The sequence below is a fragment of the Barbatula barbatula genome (assembly GCF_947034865.1).
Source record: "Barbatula barbatula genome assembly, chromosome: 11".
NCBI classification, from domain to species: domain Eukaryota; kingdom Metazoa; phylum Chordata; class Actinopteri; order Cypriniformes; family Nemacheilidae; genus Barbatula; species Barbatula barbatula.
In genome coordinates this window covers 15,356,844-15,377,099 of record NC_136774.1, presented here as the reverse complement: position 1 = coordinate 15,377,099, position 20,256 = coordinate 15,356,844, and the positions used below count along the sequence as shown (strand labels likewise).

At 40.0% G+C, this 20,256-nt stretch overlaps 1 protein-coding gene across 1 annotated transcript in view; it reads left to right on the top strand.

Moving 5' to 3' along the window:
- The window catches only part of celsr3 (cadherin, EGF LAG seven-pass G-type receptor 3), a 37,504-nt gene extending 19,265 nt beyond the window's left edge, over positions 1-18,239 (top strand). Inside the window, exons 8-36 of the mRNA XM_079466882.1 lie at positions 73-236; positions 619-744; positions 1,141-1,310; positions 1,420-1,605; positions 1,919-2,029; positions 2,393-2,561; positions 3,591-3,732; positions 4,212-4,332; positions 5,851-6,034; positions 6,204-6,305; positions 6,387-6,481; positions 6,934-7,143; positions 7,271-7,454; positions 8,056-8,205; positions 8,277-8,457; positions 8,551-8,718; positions 9,389-9,515; positions 9,644-9,850; positions 11,328-11,502; positions 11,576-11,688; positions 11,786-11,865; positions 12,167-12,293; positions 12,711-12,830; positions 12,948-13,045; positions 13,348-13,439; positions 13,625-13,798; positions 15,266-15,454; positions 15,540-16,407; positions 16,551-18,239. Coding sequence (XP_079323008.1) covers positions 73-236; positions 619-744; positions 1,141-1,310; positions 1,420-1,605; positions 1,919-2,029; positions 2,393-2,561; positions 3,591-3,732; positions 4,212-4,332; positions 5,851-6,034; positions 6,204-6,305; positions 6,387-6,481; positions 6,934-7,143; positions 7,271-7,454; positions 8,056-8,205; positions 8,277-8,457; positions 8,551-8,718; positions 9,389-9,515; positions 9,644-9,850; positions 11,328-11,502; positions 11,576-11,688; positions 11,786-11,865; positions 12,167-12,293; positions 12,711-12,830; positions 12,948-13,045; positions 13,348-13,439; positions 13,625-13,798; positions 15,266-15,454; positions 15,540-16,407; positions 16,551-16,578 — 4,861 coding nt within the window. The 3' untranslated portion in view covers positions 16,579-18,239. The remainder of the gene's footprint in view (positions 1-72; positions 237-618; positions 745-1,140; positions 1,311-1,419; positions 1,606-1,918; positions 2,030-2,392; positions 2,562-3,590; positions 3,733-4,211; positions 4,333-5,850; positions 6,035-6,203; positions 6,306-6,386; positions 6,482-6,933; positions 7,144-7,270; positions 7,455-8,055; positions 8,206-8,276; positions 8,458-8,550; positions 8,719-9,388; positions 9,516-9,643; positions 9,851-11,327; positions 11,503-11,575; positions 11,689-11,785; positions 11,866-12,166; positions 12,294-12,710; positions 12,831-12,947; positions 13,046-13,347; positions 13,440-13,624; positions 13,799-15,265; positions 15,455-15,539; positions 16,408-16,550) is intronic.
- The last annotated feature ends 2,017 nt before the right edge of the window (positions 18,240-20,256 follow it).

Sequence of the window (20,256 nt, the reverse complement as noted above, 5' to 3'; positions counted from 1 at the left end):
AATTTGCAATGGGGTTAGATTTGATGTTTAGTATCTCTCTGATTCTCTCCTTCTGTATTTTCGCTCGTACAGGTCTTTGGATCTGACAGGTCCACTATTTTTGGGTGGAGTTCCAAACCTGCCGGAAAATTTTCCATTTAGTACAAGAGAATTTATTGGCTGCATGAAGGACCTGCACATTGATAACAGACCTGTGGACATGGCAGGATTCATTGCTAATAATGGCACTTTACCAGGTGTGTGTGTGTTGACAATGTGGTAAAGTTTCCTAAAAAAAGAAAATCTGTAAAATATCTTTAGTTACCTCGTAAGTAAATAGTTGTTCTTAAGTAAGCAATTATGAAGACTACACATTATAAGCTTAAATAAAAAATCTTTAGTACAATTTATTGCTCTTATGCTTACAGTTAGTGTTAGTAGCTTTAATGTTCTTGGCCTGTCATTGGATTGTGATTTATGTTCCAAAAAAGGGACTTTGGATGAAAATTAGTAAGTGTTGGCTAAATCTGGTGCATTTTTAGTATTGTATATGTTTTTAATGTGCATTGTGCCTGATTAAATCAAATTAAATGTGGCTGAAGGCACCATTGCAGCTCTAAAGCTTTGTATCTTCATTAGGCTGCAGTGCCAAACTGCCTTTCTGTAAATCGAACCCGTGCCAAAACGGAGGCACGTGTCGGGTGAGTTGGGAGACCTTCTCCTGTGACTGCCCCGTTGGATTTGGGGGGAAGGACTGCAGTCTAGGTGAGACCGTCACAGATGTACAGAGTGTTGTGAATGAATGAATTTCACTTGCGCCTTCAATGGAAATCTCAAACCAAAATATGATGAAGAAAAACACAATGTGTCTTCATGTTTTCATGGCAGATGCAGTATTTCCAACAGACAATGAGTGGCTCAGCTTGCCAGTGGTTGAAATGACATTATAATTGGGTCTGTTTATCACAAATAGGCAATGTTTCCTTGTCATAGGAATAATATTAAATAATTAACGTTAAATAATATTTAGCAAAATACAGTTTTATGGGTTGTAACATTAGTACATACTGTACATACCACCATTTCTATCTTGCTCTGCTACACCGACCTTGAAACTATATAAATGTTGATGATAATATTGCTTCAATGGTTCTTCCACAGTGATGTCCCACCCCCACCGTTTCCTTGGTTACAGTGCACTGTGGTGGGACCTAAAGAATGACGTCACCATCAACACACCATGGTACATGGGGCTTGTGTTCCGCACCAGGTCGAAAGAAGGAGTCCTGCTGCAGGCTCAAGCTGGACAAAACACAAATTTAATCTTTCAGGTATACACACATGCAGTTTGTCTGAAGATCTCTCATTAGTAGTCAAATAAACAACCAGGAGGAGACAATTTCTTTAAGTGGCCTGTATTATGTTTGTGTTTGATTTTAGGTGGTGTCCGGTCAGCTGGTATTTTCTGTGGCTCGAGGTCCTACTCGGCCAGTAAGGTTGAGGCTGGATCAGGTTCAGGTGTGTGATGGACGCTGGCATGACCTACAGTTGGAGCTCCGTGATGTCAGGAGCGAGCGAGAGACTCGATATGTTGCTACTGTCAGACTGGATTTTGGACTGTATCAGGTAAACACAGAAGGGGTTCGCTAAAACCCTCATTCCGTCCACTGTACCATTGATATAATCCTGATTGTAATCTGTAATCTGAAATTTAATCTAATCTTTTGCGGATTAAACTACAAATCATACACAGATCACTTGGAAAATGATATTTTCAAGGTTTGCAAACAAACAAAGCCATACATAAAGATTACCAAGGTGGATCACACAAACACTGACATACCCACGGTCATTAAAATTAGCTTACTCTCTCTCTCTCTCTCTCTCTCTCTCTCTCTCTCTCTCTGTCTTTCTTCACGTTTCTCTTTCTCCATCTCAGGGGACAGTAATTGTTGGGAATGAGATTAATGGTGTGAAGGTAAAGCACCTGCATGTAGGCGGAGTGTTTGGCTCAGGAGAGGTGCAGAATGGGATACGTGGCTGTATTCAGGTGCGTTGTTGCCAAGTATTTCTCATTTACTTCAGCGACTTGCTTTAATCACTGTTCTGAAGTTTATGAATGATTGGTAGCCATATCTATTCCTAATGGAGTCATTAGTTTACTGAATAATTAATGAGAACTTAGAGAACAGAGATAGCAAAGTTTCTTGTACAGTTAGAAAGCAATTTCGTACCACACATGGCGACAGCTATAAAAGATTCCAGTTATTATTTTGTTGGAATTTAAAGGTATTATTGCAATAGATGTTAGTATTTTTATTTAAATGTACTACTTATATCTGATCTGGGTGTCTAAATAGTGTGTATAATCTATGTTCAGAATGAAATGCATTTATATATCTGTTTACTTTAGGGAGTGCGTCTGGGTGTCCGTCCCGATTCCCCAGCATTGCCCCGCCCATCCAAAACCATCAAGGTGGAGATTGGCTGTAATGTTGACAACCCATGCATCTCCTCCCCTTGTCCCACCCACAGCCATTGCACTGACGAATGGGACCGGCACACCTGTGTTTGTGAACCAGGTAGGATTTGTATGCTCAGAAAACAGGATTGTGTTTTGAGGCGTAAGGATTTAACACAAACAAGTAGAAGATAATTTCAAAATTACGCTGATGGTGGTTTGTTTGGAAACCCCTGGATGGACTGTGTGCTAGGATGCATCCTCTGTGCTAAGATCTCCTATCATTTTGTATCAGCTTTTCTCACTTCTAAATGAAGATACTCACAGACACGATGACTTCATTATTATGCTGCTAGGGTTGCATCAGCCTCACTGTTATTAATAGCTCTGTGCAGTAAGAGATATCAAAGACTCCCCTAATAAACTCTGAATTAATTTCTTAGACCTCCTCCTGGTAGAATAAACCCACACACTTTACAACCACTGCCTGCACGCGAGTGTCTGAATTTTAGAACAGAAATATCTCTTTCTGCTCCTGTCTTACTCTGGTGTTTGTTAAATTCCCATACCCATTGTAGAGTTCTGGTTGAACGTGTGCATGAGTACTAGGTGAATGTAGTTGTTTCTCTGAGAATTTAACTAATTCGATTAAACTGTAATTTTGTTTCTACTGAATCTGTGTCAATGGAGGCTACTTTTATTGTTGCATTTTCATTTTTGATCTGTTCATTATACTAGGCACATGCTGCTTTTATAGTTTAAACATCTTTCTATGAATCTAGCGATGCAGAGATCAAGGCTATACTCTTGCATTGTGAGTTAGAGTGGAGAGAGAAATGAATTACTTTGAATATGTATATATGAGGTGTAAGAAGCACACACGCAATTACTGCAGCATCGGTTATACATTATTTTAAGAAAATATTAAATCAGAAGAAAGTCCTTTACAAAAAACATTCACATACTTTCTAATTTTTCATTTCTTATACTTGAGACTCTATTGCATCTAAAACATTCACTGGGTCTTCCATTTTCTGGACAAACCGATAGTCCTGCCCACTCACTTAAAAGATTATTCATTTTTGTGTCTTTGAAATGCATACACGCCTCTGTGCTTTGCTTTAATGGTTTCTATATTGTTGTGTAACAGGATTCTATGGTAAGAGCTGTGTGGATGCATGTAAGCTGAACCCATGTGAAAATCAAGCGAAGTGTCACAGGAAGCCCAGCTCATCTCACGGATACATCTGTGACTGTGAGGACAGTCACTACGGACAGTACTGCCAACACAGGTACATGCTACACACATACAAAACCAGTCTGCCTCCATGTGTCCTGAAGCCTGTAGTTAAAGCTTCAATTGTGATTTATTGTTGAAGCTTTAATAAGTTGATGAACAGGTTGTTGTTGATTAATCAAGATTTATGATTGTGTAATGGCTTTTTGGTCACAGTTTTAAACTTATCTTGGAGATACGTATATGGCAGGACTTCATGTTCATGTTCATGTTAGTAATGCATTTGTTCTGTTTAGCCGTGTGTCGCAATGATTAAGGTTTGGCCTTTCAATGGTTTAAAGTAGAATAAATCATGTGAGCTTAGTTCAACCCTTACCTCAAACACATACACACTCGGCCAAATCCTTCACAACAGCAATATCATCTGCCCCTTTTTATCAGCTCAACATCTCTATCTCTATCTCTATCTCTCTCTTTCAATCTCTGTCTGATCTGTCCTAGATAGAGAGATAAACTCTGTGTTTGTGTTTCTAGGGTTGAACAGCAGTGCCCTCGTGGTTGGTGGGGGACCCCAACATGTGGACCCTGCCACTGTGATGCCGGTAAAGGCTTCGACACCGACTGCAATAAGACCATTGGACATTGTCACTGCAAGGTACACACACACACACACACACACCTGTATGTTGTAAGTGATTTACTTGAAATACCAGGCAAATTAATGACAAATATGACTAAAGAGGTGCTCTGAGAAAAATCTCACTCTGTGTCAGTAAGCAGAGAAAATGACTCTGGGAGCAGCATTTTAGCAGACTTAGTAATCTGTCTCTGCTTAGTAATGCTAATGGTTGTGGTTTTGATGAAATCACTAATAAAACCACCACAAATATAAAGGATACGGGATTAATGTGTTTTGAATGACTGGACTGTGTAAATTATCGTCTGTGTGTTTTTTGTAATAGTAATACATATTAATGTGACATGAACATTGAATGTTCGAGAAACTCCAGAGCTGTTGCCTGATGTTGAAACGCTTATGACATAGATCACTGCCTTTATCTCGCAGCAGATTGGCTGCCAAAGAGTGTTATTTACCTCTCATTTTCATAAAGTTGAGGACCTCTTTTTTATGTTCTCCTCTTTTATTCAGCCGTCGATCCCACAGTCCCCCACAGAAATTTGATGTTCAGCTACAACAGGGAATTATTTGAAATTGCAACTCTGCTCACTTCACACTAGTGACAATGTACAGTTAGCCAATGGATTCCATATTTTACCACATTGTCACTACGGCCTAAACATAACCAACATATTTATCAAATCATTGTTGAGATGAAATCCTAAAACTTTTTTGATGTTACTTGGGTTCAGATCAGCAATGTTTAACAGTCACATCATACACTAATACAGTCATCCCTTCAACCCAATGATTTTTAATCCATATTGTTTTACCTTAACCTGAGTAAAGTGCTGTAAAGTTCTGATCTGTATTCAAACCTGTCTACATACTTCTTGACATGATTCTTGCCTGAAAATGCACTGCTATTGCAAGTACTAACACAAATACTAAATCAGCACTAACAACCATACGCCGCTCATACACAAACCTGAGGCTCTTCACAATGTGTCCTGAGAAAACTTGATGTTCCTGTCTATCTCGGAGTTTCTGTCTATTCAGACCACCTCAAGAAAGGCTGTGGTGAATTTAAAACGTAAAACACACAATTTACAGCCATGAATATGTTCCAGCACATGCATGAAATGCCAGACCACAGACCTGACTCCTGCTTTTAATTCCCATGTGTTCACTTAGGTTGTGCTTGGAAGTATAGCTGGTCTGGGAGGCAGTAATTGGTTTGTTTGTGTGGGTGCATGTTTAAGTGTAATTAAGAGAGATTAAAGATGATGCTGTTACCTCTGGGGTGCTGTTGTAAAATAAAGCATTACTCACACCACGCTTTACTACACCAGGCCTGTTCATTATTTCCACTGTATATTGCACTGCTCCCAATGGAAAACAAACATATGAACCTATCAGGCTTTATCCTGAAACATCCAGTTAAATGAATTCCTTTATTTATTATTTTAGAAACGTTCACAGCTAAGATTAGTTAGTATGTTTCAAATATATTATGTGAATGTTTAATGTCTGTTTTTTGTGTGTATGTGTTAGGAGTTTCATTACCAACGACGGGGCAGCGACGTCTGTCTGCCATGTGACTGCTACCCAGTGGGTTCGTTCTCAAGGTCATGTGACCCCGAGAGCGGCCAGTGCCAGTGCAGACCCGGCGTGATTGGCCAACAGTGCAACATGTGTGACAACCCGTTTGCTGAAGTAACACAAACAGGCTGTGAAGGTGAGCATCCATCCAAAGTTGTTATAGTTTACTTAAACTATTAAAACACTTTTCTTGAAATAATAAAACTGAAAATAAAACTAAGAATTCTGTGTCCGTCCATCCAGCAATCCATCCACGGTTGATCATACGATCCTGTTTCTCATACTCACACTTCTCTTTTTTTCAGTGATCTATGATGGTTGTCCTAAGACCATTACATCAGGAATCTGGTGGCCCAGAACGAAGTTCAATCTGCCTTCAGCTGTTCCGTGTCCTAAAGGATCAGTGGGTGAGTGTGCATCCTCATTTCTCCCCATTTGCATAATTTTTTTAAAGTCCATCCACCTGATTCTTACCATTCATCCTGAAGGAACTGCAATTCGTCACTGTGATGGAGATAGAGGCTGGCTGGAGCCTGATCTGTACAACTGCACCTCTCCTCTGTTTGTGGAGCTGAACACTGCTGTAAGAAACTACATACACATGCACATTTGTTCACACCCTGTGCCAAAAAATTCAGCTCCCCTAGAACTTTCAGTCATTAGCGATGTAATCTGTATGATGTTTAGCTTAAAAAACTAAATAGTTTTTACAATCTTTTACTCCCCTGAGGAGGATGCACGCCAGATATTGTATATGTATGTATTCTTCAAGGCAAAAGTTTACATGCCCTTGTAACTTGTCTTGTGAAATATATGTACATCTGTTATGTTAAATAGCTTGAAAAGGGCATTGCTAAATAAAAAGCATTCACTTCCCCTTATTTTCTTGATTTACATCCAGGGGTGTGGCATCTTATGAGCATAACTGTACTTGTTTAAACAATAATCAAATGTCCATGGCTTTGCCCAAATGTCCAAAAAAGTCATCTTCACAGAAAAATAAATGCTTGTCTCCATTGCGTAACCCTTGTGTAGCTGGAAGCACTGGAGAGAAACGAGACCGAGCTCAGCACCATCACCGAGAAAAAACTGGCCCATCAGCTTCGGGATGTCACAGAGGCAACAACCCGTCTCTACGGCAACGACCTTCAGATCGCCGAGCGCCTGTTGTCCCGCCTCCTGACCTTTGAGAGCCTCCAGTCAGGCTTCGGTTTGACAGCTACTCAGGATGCACATTTCAATGAGGTGTGTGTTACTTCAGGGAGCTGACGAATAGAAGGATATTTGTGATTCAAATTGAATGGATCTTGATGAGAATTCTTTATTAACTTTCTATCTCTCTTTGATGCCATTCTTTACCTCTCTCTCTCAGAATGTGTTACAAGGCTGTAGTGTTTTGTTGGGTCCTGGCTGCGCTACGTTGTGGAGGAGTCAAAGTTCAGGTCAGAGCGGCGCGTCGGGATTGGCTGATCTGTTGGAGCAGTACGCCCGCACGCTTGCCCAGCACATGAAACAGACCTACCTCAATCCCGTGGCACTCGTTGCTCCAAATATCGGTCAGCATCTATACACAAAAACACACTATGCAGTTTCTTATTGCATTTTAATTCTGAGAAATGTATGGATATGGATGAATTATTCAACAGCACAAAATTTAAGCAAATAAAATGTAAACAATGTCATTTTTCTAAAGCAACACTAAAGGGTTGAAGGGCATTCAATTGAGTATCTTGTTTTTCAAGAAAATCTAAAATTGTTGTCTTCTAGCTCCATAAACGTGCTGTGAATGTGAAGGTGTAACCAGTCATGCGTTTGAGTGTACACCACAACATTAAAGAAATCAGATATCTTGCTCTTTGAAAGCGATTGATCTGTTCATGTTTAATATTCTGTAAATGTCCACATCTGTATTGATCAATGAGAAAAACAGAAGTGTCAAAATCAGCTCCCAGATCGTTGTCATGGCAACATTTTCCCGTGACCACCTATTCCTCCTTTTTCCCAGTTACAGCAAAGTCTGAAATACCAGAGTGTGCAATAAAGCTGAAAAAGATAAATGTGTAGATGCACATGAGACCACCACCTGCTGTTTCATAAGCACTAAATCTGTGCTATAAAAAGCAGGAAGTTTACACTGTTTGTGTGTTTGTGTTGCAGTCATGACTTTGGATCGCGTTGACAACCATACGCATGTGCGGCGACGGTTTCCACGTTATCACAGCACTCTGTTTCGAGGTCAAACGCTTTGGGATGCTCACACGCATGTTATGCTACCCCCTATTGCATTCGTGCAACAACGCAACCTTCGTAAGTTACACACACACCTAAACATCCCTTTTTGGTTTGTCTCTGACTTCGCGTAAGACTCAAACCTGTAGTTTCAGCTCCGTCTCCGGCCGGCCCTGTAAACCTGTTGGCCAATCAGACGGTCGAAGCGACAGCGGCACGACGTTCAATGGCATTACAAGAGGCCCCAGTCACCATCGTCATCATGCTTATCTATCGAAGCCTGGGAGCCGCACTCCCCCCAAAATTTCACACAGATCGCCGTGGCGTCAGGTATGAGAACGTCTTTGTGTACATGTCAGATAAATATACGCCACAGATCACATGTGATGTCTGATATTGTGCACGTATCTCTCTTTCCTGCAGGTTACCCAGACACCCTGTGTTGAACTCCCCGGTAGTGAGTGTGTCTGTATATAACAATCAGACGTTTGTGGAGGGGTTTCTGGACACACCAGTCCTGCTGGAGTTTCGTCTGCTGGAAACTAGCAATCGCAGCAAACCGCTGTGTGTACAGTGGAATCACAGCAGCCCGTAAGTTCAGGGGTTCACATTGAACTGGAGTGAACTTGATGTCCTTCAACGTCCACCTATGTGCATTTTTTTAATAAATGTAAATATTGTTGGACCTATGTTTATAGACAATTTATAGTCATGTATAGTAATATAAATCATGCAAAATCACATTACTGACCAAATTAGTTAAAATTGCTAAGAAAATGCTTTTCTGCCATTTTCTATATATAATAGGGAGTGCTGTTACACATGTTCTGAAAGAGTACAGCATCTACAGATCCAAAAGCAGCAAATACTGCATACCATGTTTCGATCGTCGTTCTGAATCTGATCTGAGTGACAAAGTATTTGACAAAAAAAATATACAGCAGATATATATTTCAAAATATTATATTTTTGCAAAAGACAACTACCCATATTCAAGATAAAGATATTTTAATAAGTCGAATAAAGATATTTTAAATTGTATGTATTGTATGAAGAAAATATTATATACAGGTATTTATATACTACTGTGTCACCCATTCTATTGTATAGACACAAAAACACTGAGAAGTCAATAGTTCCTCTGATTTTTGGTTAGGAACATTCTTGACAATATCTTCTTTTGTGTTCTACACAAGAAAGAAAGTAATGTGGGTTTGGAATGAGAATTACAAAATAGGTTTCTGAATGTGTGTGTGTATAGTGTATCAGCGGGAGGCTGCTGGACGGTGAGAGACTGCAGTGTGGTCTATAGAAACACATCACATGTCCGTTGCCAGTGTCACAGACTGGGAACCTTCGGAGTGCTTATGGATAGTTCACAAAGAGAGGTAACACACACATCGTATACCACATGCAGAAAACACACAAAAAGACTTTATCAATTAGTCATTTAATGTAATTATTCACTAGTGGACCTATCATTGCTTAAAACGTTTTCTCTCTGTTTGCCGAGCAGCAGTTGGAGGGTGACCTGGAGACACTCGCCATAGTAACGTACTCCTCCCTCTCAGTTTCCATGGCGGTGTTGTTGCTAACGGTTGTGGTTTTATCATGTCTGAGAGGATTGAAATCAAACACACGCAGTATTCACTCCAACATGGCTGCTGCTACTCTACTGTCACACCTCACATACCTGCTGGGCATCAACCAAACTGAACAACAGGTCAGAAAAAAAACAAGTGTGTGTGCGTGTGTGTGCTTGTGCGTGCGTGTGGGCTAGTGATGGAGACAAAGAAACCGTGGGCGGGTGTGAAGAAAGAAGAACACTGACAAATGCACAGTAAATCAGACAATCTAGATTCAGCACATAGGAGATTATTAAAAGAAGTCCAAAAATTAAAATCTTTTCTGTTTTGTATTATTAATATGTATTCCATTGATAATATTTATAAAAAAAATTAAAGAAGCATAGAAATTTATTGAAATATTGAATATGGGTAAGTGACAAATTGTGTGACGTAGCAAAAATGAAGAAACAATGAAGATCAATTTCTCATATACTATATTTTTGTATAAATATAAATAATATACAAAATATATTATTAACAGGTTATTTTCTAAATGTTGCTTTCACACCATAGGACACATGGTACGGTTTACTTGTCAACTACAAATTAAGGACGAAATTAAATCTAATCCTGTCACAGCAATTTTTCATTCCAGAAACTATTTCATTGGTTATATGTCACAATAAGAGAAAAAATGATTGCAACTTCTGTTTCTTGTTGACTTACAGTATACATTTTGAAGAGCACTTTGTGTGCTTCAGTGCTTACACGAAAATCTGACTATTTGTACCATGAAGTTAAGATGGTCAACATCACAAATGCATTTACATTTTATTTGTATCTCAGAGATGGTACAAAATCTGCCAAATTATCCAAGTTTTCGTTTTAAAATCTTCAAGGGTTTACAGTGGTCTGTTTCTTAAAAAAACACACCTTTTTTATCCCACTGTATACTCGGTGTTTAAAGTCAATTGTAACAGCGGGCACTGCAGATTATGAATAACTCAGTAGGAAGCGTGTTTTTTGTTGGGATAAATTACCAGGCAGTTTAGATATGACTTGTGTCCTTCAGAATATGACATTACAGCCATTAGCATCAGTGGTAGTTAAGCCACTTAAACCTCACTGTGAGCTGAGACTTGGGCTTTATTTAAAAACATTCTCTCTCTCTCTCTCTCTCTCTCTCTCTCTCTCCACCTCCTCAGACAAATTCACACACACGTCTCTCTTTCCAAAGCAGGTTAACACCATCTATAACAGACAATATTCTCCTGAGTGCAAACCACTCACAATAAAAGCCTGTTACTGCCGAGTTCATTCATTTCAACTGCTGTGCTGGGATGTGCATGTGTGGGTTCATTCATAATTCACTTTTGCTTTGGTATATTGATTTGTCTTTAGAATCACATTGCTATTTTTATCTATAATGTATAACATCACAAAGAAATGATAAGAAAAAGAGGTAGGGAATGGGATTGGAACATGTGAGCTGAATTTGAACTCTCAGCACCTGAATGAGCACCACAGCTCATTGAGCTCTCAGTACTGTATGTTACATGATATATTGTTATATGATATATATTATATTTCTGCTAATATATTTTATATTCTTTGTTATTGTTCTCTGTGCAGTTCCTGTGCACGGTGGTTGCCATCCTCCTACATTATTTCTTCATGTCGGCTTTTGCATGGCTGTTTGTGGAGGCTCTGCATATTTACCGCATGCAGACAGAAGTAAGAAACATCAACTACGGTGCTATGAGATTCTACTATGCTATTGGCTGGGGAGTTCCTGCTATCATTACAGGTATGTGGACACAAACACACAAATATAAATGGTTTTCGTGTAGGCATGTGTATGACGTGTGTGTTCATTGCAGGTCTGGCGGTGGGGTTGGATCCTGAGGGATACGGAAACCCAGATTTCTGTTGGATCTCCATGTATGACAAGCTCATGTGGAGCTTTGCGGGACCAGTTAGCGTCGTCATACTGGTATTACATTTATGTGTGCATGTGTTACATATGGATCACAGTAATGTTCAGTACAGTAATATTGGTGCGAGTTGATAACTCGTAGTCTCTTTCACAGTTGAATGGTGGAATGTTTTTAACGGTCCTGCGTATGACTTGTAACCCCACTCAGAAGGAGATAAAAAAGCTGCCTGTGATGTGAGTTCAACATGCATGAGTGCTTTGACTAAATGTACTGCTAATGTATGTGTTGTGTAGAACTTTAAAGGAATAGTTCAACTGAAAATGGTCCCCATTGACTTGGCCACAGTAATTTTTATACCTACTATGGAAAGTCAATGGGGACTTTTTTGGGGGTGAACTACCCTTGAATGTGTAACATTCATTCAAGTCATTTGGTCACATCTGCACCAGACAAACTGCTGCCAAAAGTGTCAAACTATAATAATGACATTTATACTGTTCATTTTATATTCATTTCTCCTATTCCTTCCCACAGTTCTACTATCCGCAGTGCCTTCCTCTTGTTGTTGTTGAGTACATGCGTTTGGTTATTTGGTCTGATGGCTGTTAACAACAGTGTCCTGGCATTCCACTACATGTTCATTGTCCTCTGTTGTGTACAAGTAAGTGTTTATAAGTATATATTGTATATAGTGCATCGTTTTATTGTATAGTTTGTCTCACTTATAAATCACTTATAAATGGCCTGCTCTTCTGCCAAAATTACACAAGAAACATTATACAATAAACAAAGTACAATAAAGTTTGTTAAAGAAGTACTTCACCTTCAAAATGAAAATTATGTCATCATTTACACGCCCTCTTGTCATTTCTTTGTAGTTCTTTGCAGAACACAAAAGAAGATATTTAAAAAAATGTTGGTAACAGAACCGCCATGTTGGTAACAGTAACCAATGCAAGTGAAGAAAGAAAGTCATACAGGTTTGAAATGACAAGAGGTTGAGTAAATGTTGACATTTGTCATAGACAGTCTAATTATTCTCTTACAGTGTATTAAAGAAAGTGTGCCTGTGTTTTAGGGGTTGGCCGTGTTTTTGGTGTTCACACTGCTGAATTCAGAGGTGCAGGAGGCTTGGAAACTGGCCTGCCTGGGCAAGAAAAGCCCCAGTGACGAACCTGCCAGACCCCCACAGATTACGGTTAGTGAACACAAACATGACCCCCACCTCACACACAAATCTACAACTTAAAACTATATTTCCCTCATGAAGGGATGATAAGCATCTGACTTTCTAACCTGATATATGTGTGCGCAGGGCCAAAACCCATACAACAGTGCCTCCCTGCTGGAGCAGAGTGGATTACACCGTATCACACTCGGAACTTCAACCATCTCATCGGTCAGCAGTGCAAGGTCTGTGAACATAAAGTAAAGTAAATAGCATATTTACTACAATAATAAAAGAGACAGTTATGCATACTCTCTCTGGTGGGGATCGTGACAAGAAACTACTTCTGCGTGTTTGCTATTAAAGCAGCCCAGAAATAGCTTTTCATTTATTATTTAAATTGTCACGTCCCTTCAGTCCATTCCCAAATCTACAGGTAGGCACAGTGTGCATTGTTCTAAGTTAAAACACTGAATCTGTGTGCATTGTTTTATATTGAAAAACTAAAAGCTTGAAAGCTAATGTATTATGTATGTGTGTTTCTTAGGGAGAATCTTTTGGCACGGCAGGCTCTAGAACACACTCTAGCACACACAGGGGCCACTGATCTGGATGTGGCTATGTTCCACCGTAACGGAGGTACACTAACACACAATAACCTGCATGCCTGTACGTCTACACACATACACAACAATTGCATTACTTAATTGTTTTTATTCAAATATCTGCTGTTCAGCACATCTGTTTTATTAACTCTGTCAGAAAAATGTATTCTGAATATTTTCTTGTCTCTTATTCTCTATGTCTGCATGTCTTTCACTCAGGGGAGGATTCAGACTCTGATTCTGATCTCTCATTGGAGGAGGAGAGAAGTCTGTCCATCCCGTCTTCAGAGAGCGAGGACAACGTTCGTCTGCGTGGACGCATCCATCGGCGCTTCAAGCGTACCGCTCACCGTGAGCGTTTGCTCACAGAACCACCGCACAATGGTGGAAAAGGTACTGTTATCATCCATTGCTGTTTTCTGTGTGTCGAAATTTGAATTTGAAATGTAAATTTTTCATTCCAATGTTTGAACGTTGGTACTGAAGTAATCATAATTAAAGGGATAGTTCACCCAAAAATCATTAACTTTTTTACTCAACAGCAACATTCACTTCTAATTTATAGACACAAAACCAATGCAAGTGAATTGGTACCGACGCTGTTCGGTTACCAACTTTCATCAAAAAATCTTCTACTGTGTTCTATGGAACAAAGAAAGTCATATAGGTTTGAATTGACAAGAGGGCGAGTAAATGATGACAGAATAAAATATATTTGGTGAACTATCACTTTAAGTTGTATGCATTATATTTGTCATGTTTCCAGCACAAATGTTATTGTTGCACTGTAATTTTAAATAGCTAATGAATATGCACAACATTTAATTTTTTAAATGCACAACATCCTAATTGTATTAAATGGGTCATATGACACGGCTTAAACGAATATAAGCGTTTATTTTAGATGTAATGCATTGGTATACACAATTTAAGGTTGCTTAAGGCATGTTTGTATCTCCTCTTTTCCCCGCCTCTCTGAAACGCACAGATTTTATTTAAGGCTCATCGCTCTGAAAAGCAAGGGGTGCTATGATTGGCCAATTAACCAGTGCGTAGTGATAGGCCGAATATTCCAAGCTTGTGATGGAAATGTAACACCTCTTACCATATTTGGAACATCAGGTTCCAAAGCAATTGTACAGACAGGTATGCCCACCTTACCCGTGTACACATTTGAGTGGTCTTAGTCAAATCATAACACGAACTGATGTACATTTGTGGTTGTGTGGTTACACGAGGCATTTCAGGCAGGTCTGGGTGAGCATTTGGTTTTAGATAGAATGCATCTTTTGTTCCGACACTTTAATTTTTGCAATTTTACGTGTCTAATACATGCATGGGCAACTTATAACAAACCAAAGACACAGAAAAACATGTATTCGCGTCATCTTCATTTACGCACACTCAAATTGTTCAAAGTCTGTATAGATTTCTTTGTTTTTGATGAACACAGAGAAAGATATTTGGAAATATGGTTGTAACCAAACTGTTCTTGCCCACCATTGACTACCATAGCAGGAAATATTGCCTGATACATTTCTTTGTTCTGTTGGATACAAAAGAAGATATTTTGAAGAATGTAGGAAAGCAAACAGTTCTGGGGCACTGTTGACTACCATGTCATTTTTCCTACTATGGTAGTCAATGCTGGCCAAGACCTGTTTGGTTACAAGCATTCTTCCAAATATCTTTCTTTGTGTTCATCAGAACAAAAACTTGAGGAAACTCGAGGGTGAGTAAGTGATGACATTTTGGGGTGAACTGTCCCTTGCTAATGCCCATACTTGATAAGCTAATTGGAATAAAACAGGTTGTTTTTGGTATTGACAGCTTATTAGTGTATTTGTGTTTATCTGTCAGATCTGGATGGCAATGATCTGCTCTCCTATTGGCCAGCGCTGGAGGGGTGTGAGGCTCACTCGCTACAGAAATGGGGCTCGGAGCGCCGCCTGGGGGGAGACTACAGCAAGGATGCAGCTAATAATAACCAGCAGGAAGCAGCGCTGACCAGCGGGGATGAAAACGGTCTTACACACAGACACCGCAAGGGTAAGACTCATTTTATGTATCTTAACATATTCAAACATTTTGAGCTAGTAATTCACAGTTATTCTAAACTGAATTTCTTCCCCAGGAATCCTAAAGAATCGTCTGGGCCGCCCACCTGCCCTGCAAGGGCTCTCTGCCGTGGGTCGTGCTCCCAGTGAGATGTCTTGGTACAGGACTTCCACGTTGGGTCACCGGGGCGTCCCGGCCGCCTCCTACGGCCGTATGTATTCTGGCACCGGCTCACTGTCCCAACCCGCTTCCCGGCACTCGTCCCGCGAACACCTGGATTCGCTTGCCAGACGCCAGCGCTCCCGTGACAACCTTGACCTGTTGCCACGGCGACGTGAGCTCGGCGCAGAACAACTGGGTGGATCCAGAGAGAGGCTTGGCCCCGTTCACAGCATCCATGGCTCCAGGGAAGATCTGATGGCTAGGGGTGGTCTGACAGGTTTAATGGGGGCGGAGGGTTCTTTAAGTGGTTCGAGAACACAGCTCAACACTCTAACAAGGCAACAGGCCTCTAGAGAGCACCTCGGAGGAGCTCTCATGAGCAGTAGGTCTCGGGAGCAGCTGGAGTCGAACGGCGGAGCGCAACCGTGCAGGGAGTGGTTGAGAAGCCTGCCGCCTCGACAGCTCTCACACCCCGAGCCACACCCACCCTCTTCACCCCCTCCACCAATCACAGAGGAGCCCCAAGAAACCCTGCCCTCTCGTCGTGGGCGTCTAGACTCCGCCCCCCCATGTAGATACCCTTCATCCGCAGCTGCACCTGGAGCTCCATCTAGTCGCCCACCTTCTAGCGAACATCTGGATATCCTCTCCTCTATACTTGCCTCCTTCAGCTCCTCTGTCTTAACCCCCCCTCCTAACCCAGTCTCAGCAGGCCCCTCCCCTTCCCCGCCTCCTCTCTCTGCAACCTCTCAGAGCTTCTCTGAAGTGTCACCTGACTCTGAGTAAGTCCAGTACCCCCTTTCTGCCTCACTTGTATGTCCATTTATATGTGAAAATGCTTTTTTCCCCTTAACTTAATAATTATGTTATAATATAAACATAATGTTATGGACAACCTTGGTTGACTCCGTTTCTTTCTGTTTAGAGTTAACAGAAGTGATGGACAATCTTGATGATACCCTCACAGCCCCACAATGCATTTCTGCTGATGGGCTGAAGAGGATCAAATACAGTCAACTGGAGCGTTCGGGACTACTTGTTTCACCCTGGGAAAACTTAAGACTTGAGAGTGAAGTTGTTCATCAAGGGCTTGAGATATCACCCTGAAAATCCAAAACACAAAGGGAAGGTGTTGATTTCTATGCTTATCCTTTATCCAAACTGCAAACCTCAGATTTCAGACACTGAGCTGAGAGGACTGGAGAGTAACTGTACATAATACCTTTTTATACATTTTGTATCTTTTTCAACAAAGATCAAAGAAGAAAAATCTCTAGTGATGTTTTTGAAGATTGTGTGGATATGTGTTTAAGTGGGTAGAATCGAAAAACATTTTCAAACCCATCGCAAGCCAAAACAGTCCTCAACATCCTCATTCCAATCCTTGTACGCCAACTTTGTGTTTATGCAACATAAGCCACGCCCACTGACAGACATGAACATAAAAGCGTCCATGGAAAAGGATTGGACTATGGAAATGAGCAACTGGCCCTTTGGATTGGTGCGAAAATCCAGAGACTGTGATTGTAATTAAAATTAATTATGAAACAAAGGATATGATTGGACCGTAATGATTGTCAGTCAAGAGATTATGTTTTGAGACATGTGACTTGATTGAAAGGTTTTTGTGTTGATCTAAACACATTACTTAAACAGACGCCAATATTCTCCTATATGAGATTGAATATGTGAGGTATTTGGTTTAGAAAGTGTAAAAATACATTCCTCAGTCCTAAGAGGCACACATTGGAGTTGGTTATAGCTGTGTGAAGAGACTTAAATGAATGGATATTTTTTTAAGTAGCCTACAAGCATATTCAAAACTTCTTAGCATAATCAAATTTCATAACCAGGCTTATCGCAAATATTGCTTGAGGAAAGGCTGCTGATTCCAGCTAATGATGAGATCCTAATATATCCATTATTTTAACAAAGAGCATATCTAAATGTCAGTGAAATTTCTGTGAAGTATTGAATAATCTTGGTGCTTCAGGGGAAGAAACATGCTGAAATGCAGTCAATGGGATAAGATCATCATAGATCATATCAGGCTCCTGTTTAAAAGGAAAATCATGCTTCATGTGACTATTTAATTTGTCTTTAACAGTATTATCATGATTTTTTGCCAAAAAGAGTGCCCTACGACATCCTTTTATACCTCTTACCTGTGAAAAAGTGCTCCAGGATTTTTTTATATTAATCTTTTTATAGTTTATTTATGATCGCATAACTTTATCTTGTACAGACATGAAATTAATTTATTTTATTTAATGTAATATTTATTACGTTCATTTTTCTTATTCATATTCCTTTCTGGAGTGTTTGAAGTGTATGAGCTTTGTTTTTATAAGAGCGAGGTTTCATGTGTTCAAAACGTTTTTTTTCGTGTGAAACTTTTGTACATGTTTTGTCTGATATGCCCCCTCCTCTTCTGTTAACAAAAACAGAGAGAGGAAGAAGATGATTGGTGGGTGAGAAAAAGGAGAATGTAAAATTGGTCAACATGTTTATTAAAGGACGTGTTGTATCCTATTTATTAGGGGGTTTGAAAAAAATCTGCTACCAATGGGAGGTGAGACCAGAGACCCATTGGTCAATAAACGCGTTAATTGATTCCAGGCTTCTGTTTGTTTCTTTTTGTCACAAAGAGACAGAGGAGTGAATTTCCAAAGGTTGGAAACAAGCAAACCTGTTCCCGCCCAAAGGACAAGGAGTGTGGGTGAAGTTGTCGGAGAGGGCCGATGGAGTAGCAGTGTTCTCTTTACAGATCCATGTTTCAGTCATTGCCAGAACATTGAGAGAAGATATACAGTGAAGGAAACAATGATTTGATCCCCTGCTGACTTTGTAAATTTGCCTGCGTAGAAAGAAATTCAGGGTCTATAATTCTTAGGTAGGTTTATTTTAACTGATAGAGACAGAATATCAAAAATAAATCATAGGAAAAAAAATTATATAAAGGTAATAAATGTATTTGCATTTCAGTCAGTGAAATAAGTATTTGATCCCACACCAACCAGCGAGAATTCTGGCTCCACAGATTGGTTATGTGCCTATATGGACCACAGATTAGTCCTGTTACTTTAAGAAAGTACTCCTAAATCAGCTTGTTATATATATAATAGATGCCTACCAACAGAATCTGTATCTTCCATTTAAACCTCTCCACCCCCATTGTCAAGACCAAATAGCTTTCAGGGACAAGACTGTAGACCTGCACAAACCTTGAATAGGCTACAGACAGAAGCTTGGTAAGAATGAGACAACTGTTGGTGCGATTATTTGGAAATAGAAGAAAAACAAAATAACTATCAATTGCCTCTGGTCTGGAGCTCCCTTGCAAGATTTCCCCAATGGGGTAAAGATGATCAGGAGAAAGGTTAAAGATCAGCCCAGAACTACACGGAAGAAGCTTATTAATGATTTCAAAACAGTTGGGACCACAGTTAGCAAGCAAACCATTGGTAACACGCTACGCCACAATAGATTGAAATCCTGAAGCACCCGCAAGGTCCTCCTGCCCAAGAAGCCCCACCTGGCTAGTCTGAAGCTTGACGATGAACATTAAAATGATTCAGAAAAGGCTTTGGAGAAAGTGCTCTGAGACCAAAATGTACTCCTATTTTTGGAGGGAGAGAAATGCTGACTATGACCCCAAGAACAACATCCCTACAGAGAAGCACAGTATTGGAAACATTATGCTTTAGGGCTTTTTCTCTGCTACAGGTGCAGGATGACTTCACCGCATTGAGGGGCTGTGGGACGGGCCCATGTACTGCAAAATATTGGACGGGAATCTCCTCCCCTTAACTAGATCACTGGATGTGCCTTTAACATGACCCAAAACATATTGCCAAGACAACCAAAGAGTGACTTAAGGAGAAGCACATTAAATGTCCTAGCCAGTCTTTTGGACCCTATCCTATAGAAAATCTTTGAAAAAGACTAAAACTCCAATTTGCTGAGCAACAGCCAAGAAACCTTATAGATTTACAGTGGAGTGGAGTCAAATGTATCCTGACACATGTGCAAACCTGGTGACCAACTATCAGAAATGTCTTACCTCTGTGCTTGCCAACAAGGGTTTCTCCACCAAGGACAAAGTTATGTTTAGCTCGGGATCAAATACTTATTTCACTGAATGTAATACAAATCAATTTATAACCTTTATATAACATTTTCCCCAGATTTGTTTATATTCTTGTATCTAGCAGTTAAATTAAACCAACAATAAAATGTATAGACCATTAATTTCTTTGTAAGCAGGCAAATTTACAAAGTTAGCAGGGGATCAAATCATTATTTCTCCCACTAATACAGGCTCCTTGGTTGGTTACTGGGTCAGTGATTGCTTCACAGCTAAGCCCACCTACTCAATTAACAGCTCATGGCTTCAAAGTGATTAAAAGTGCCAGGTGAAAACTCAAGCTTGATGGCTAGGTGCTAACAAGTACTTAACCAACAACAATTTACCTTAAAAGCAGTGCAGGAAGATCACTAGTCCTTTGCTAACAAACACTTACTAGTCCAGTTCACTGCAAACACAGCAAGTCCACTACAGCTACAGCTAGCTATAGGCAGACAAAATGCACATTTTAATTAAGCATGTAATTAATGTTAATTCATTAATA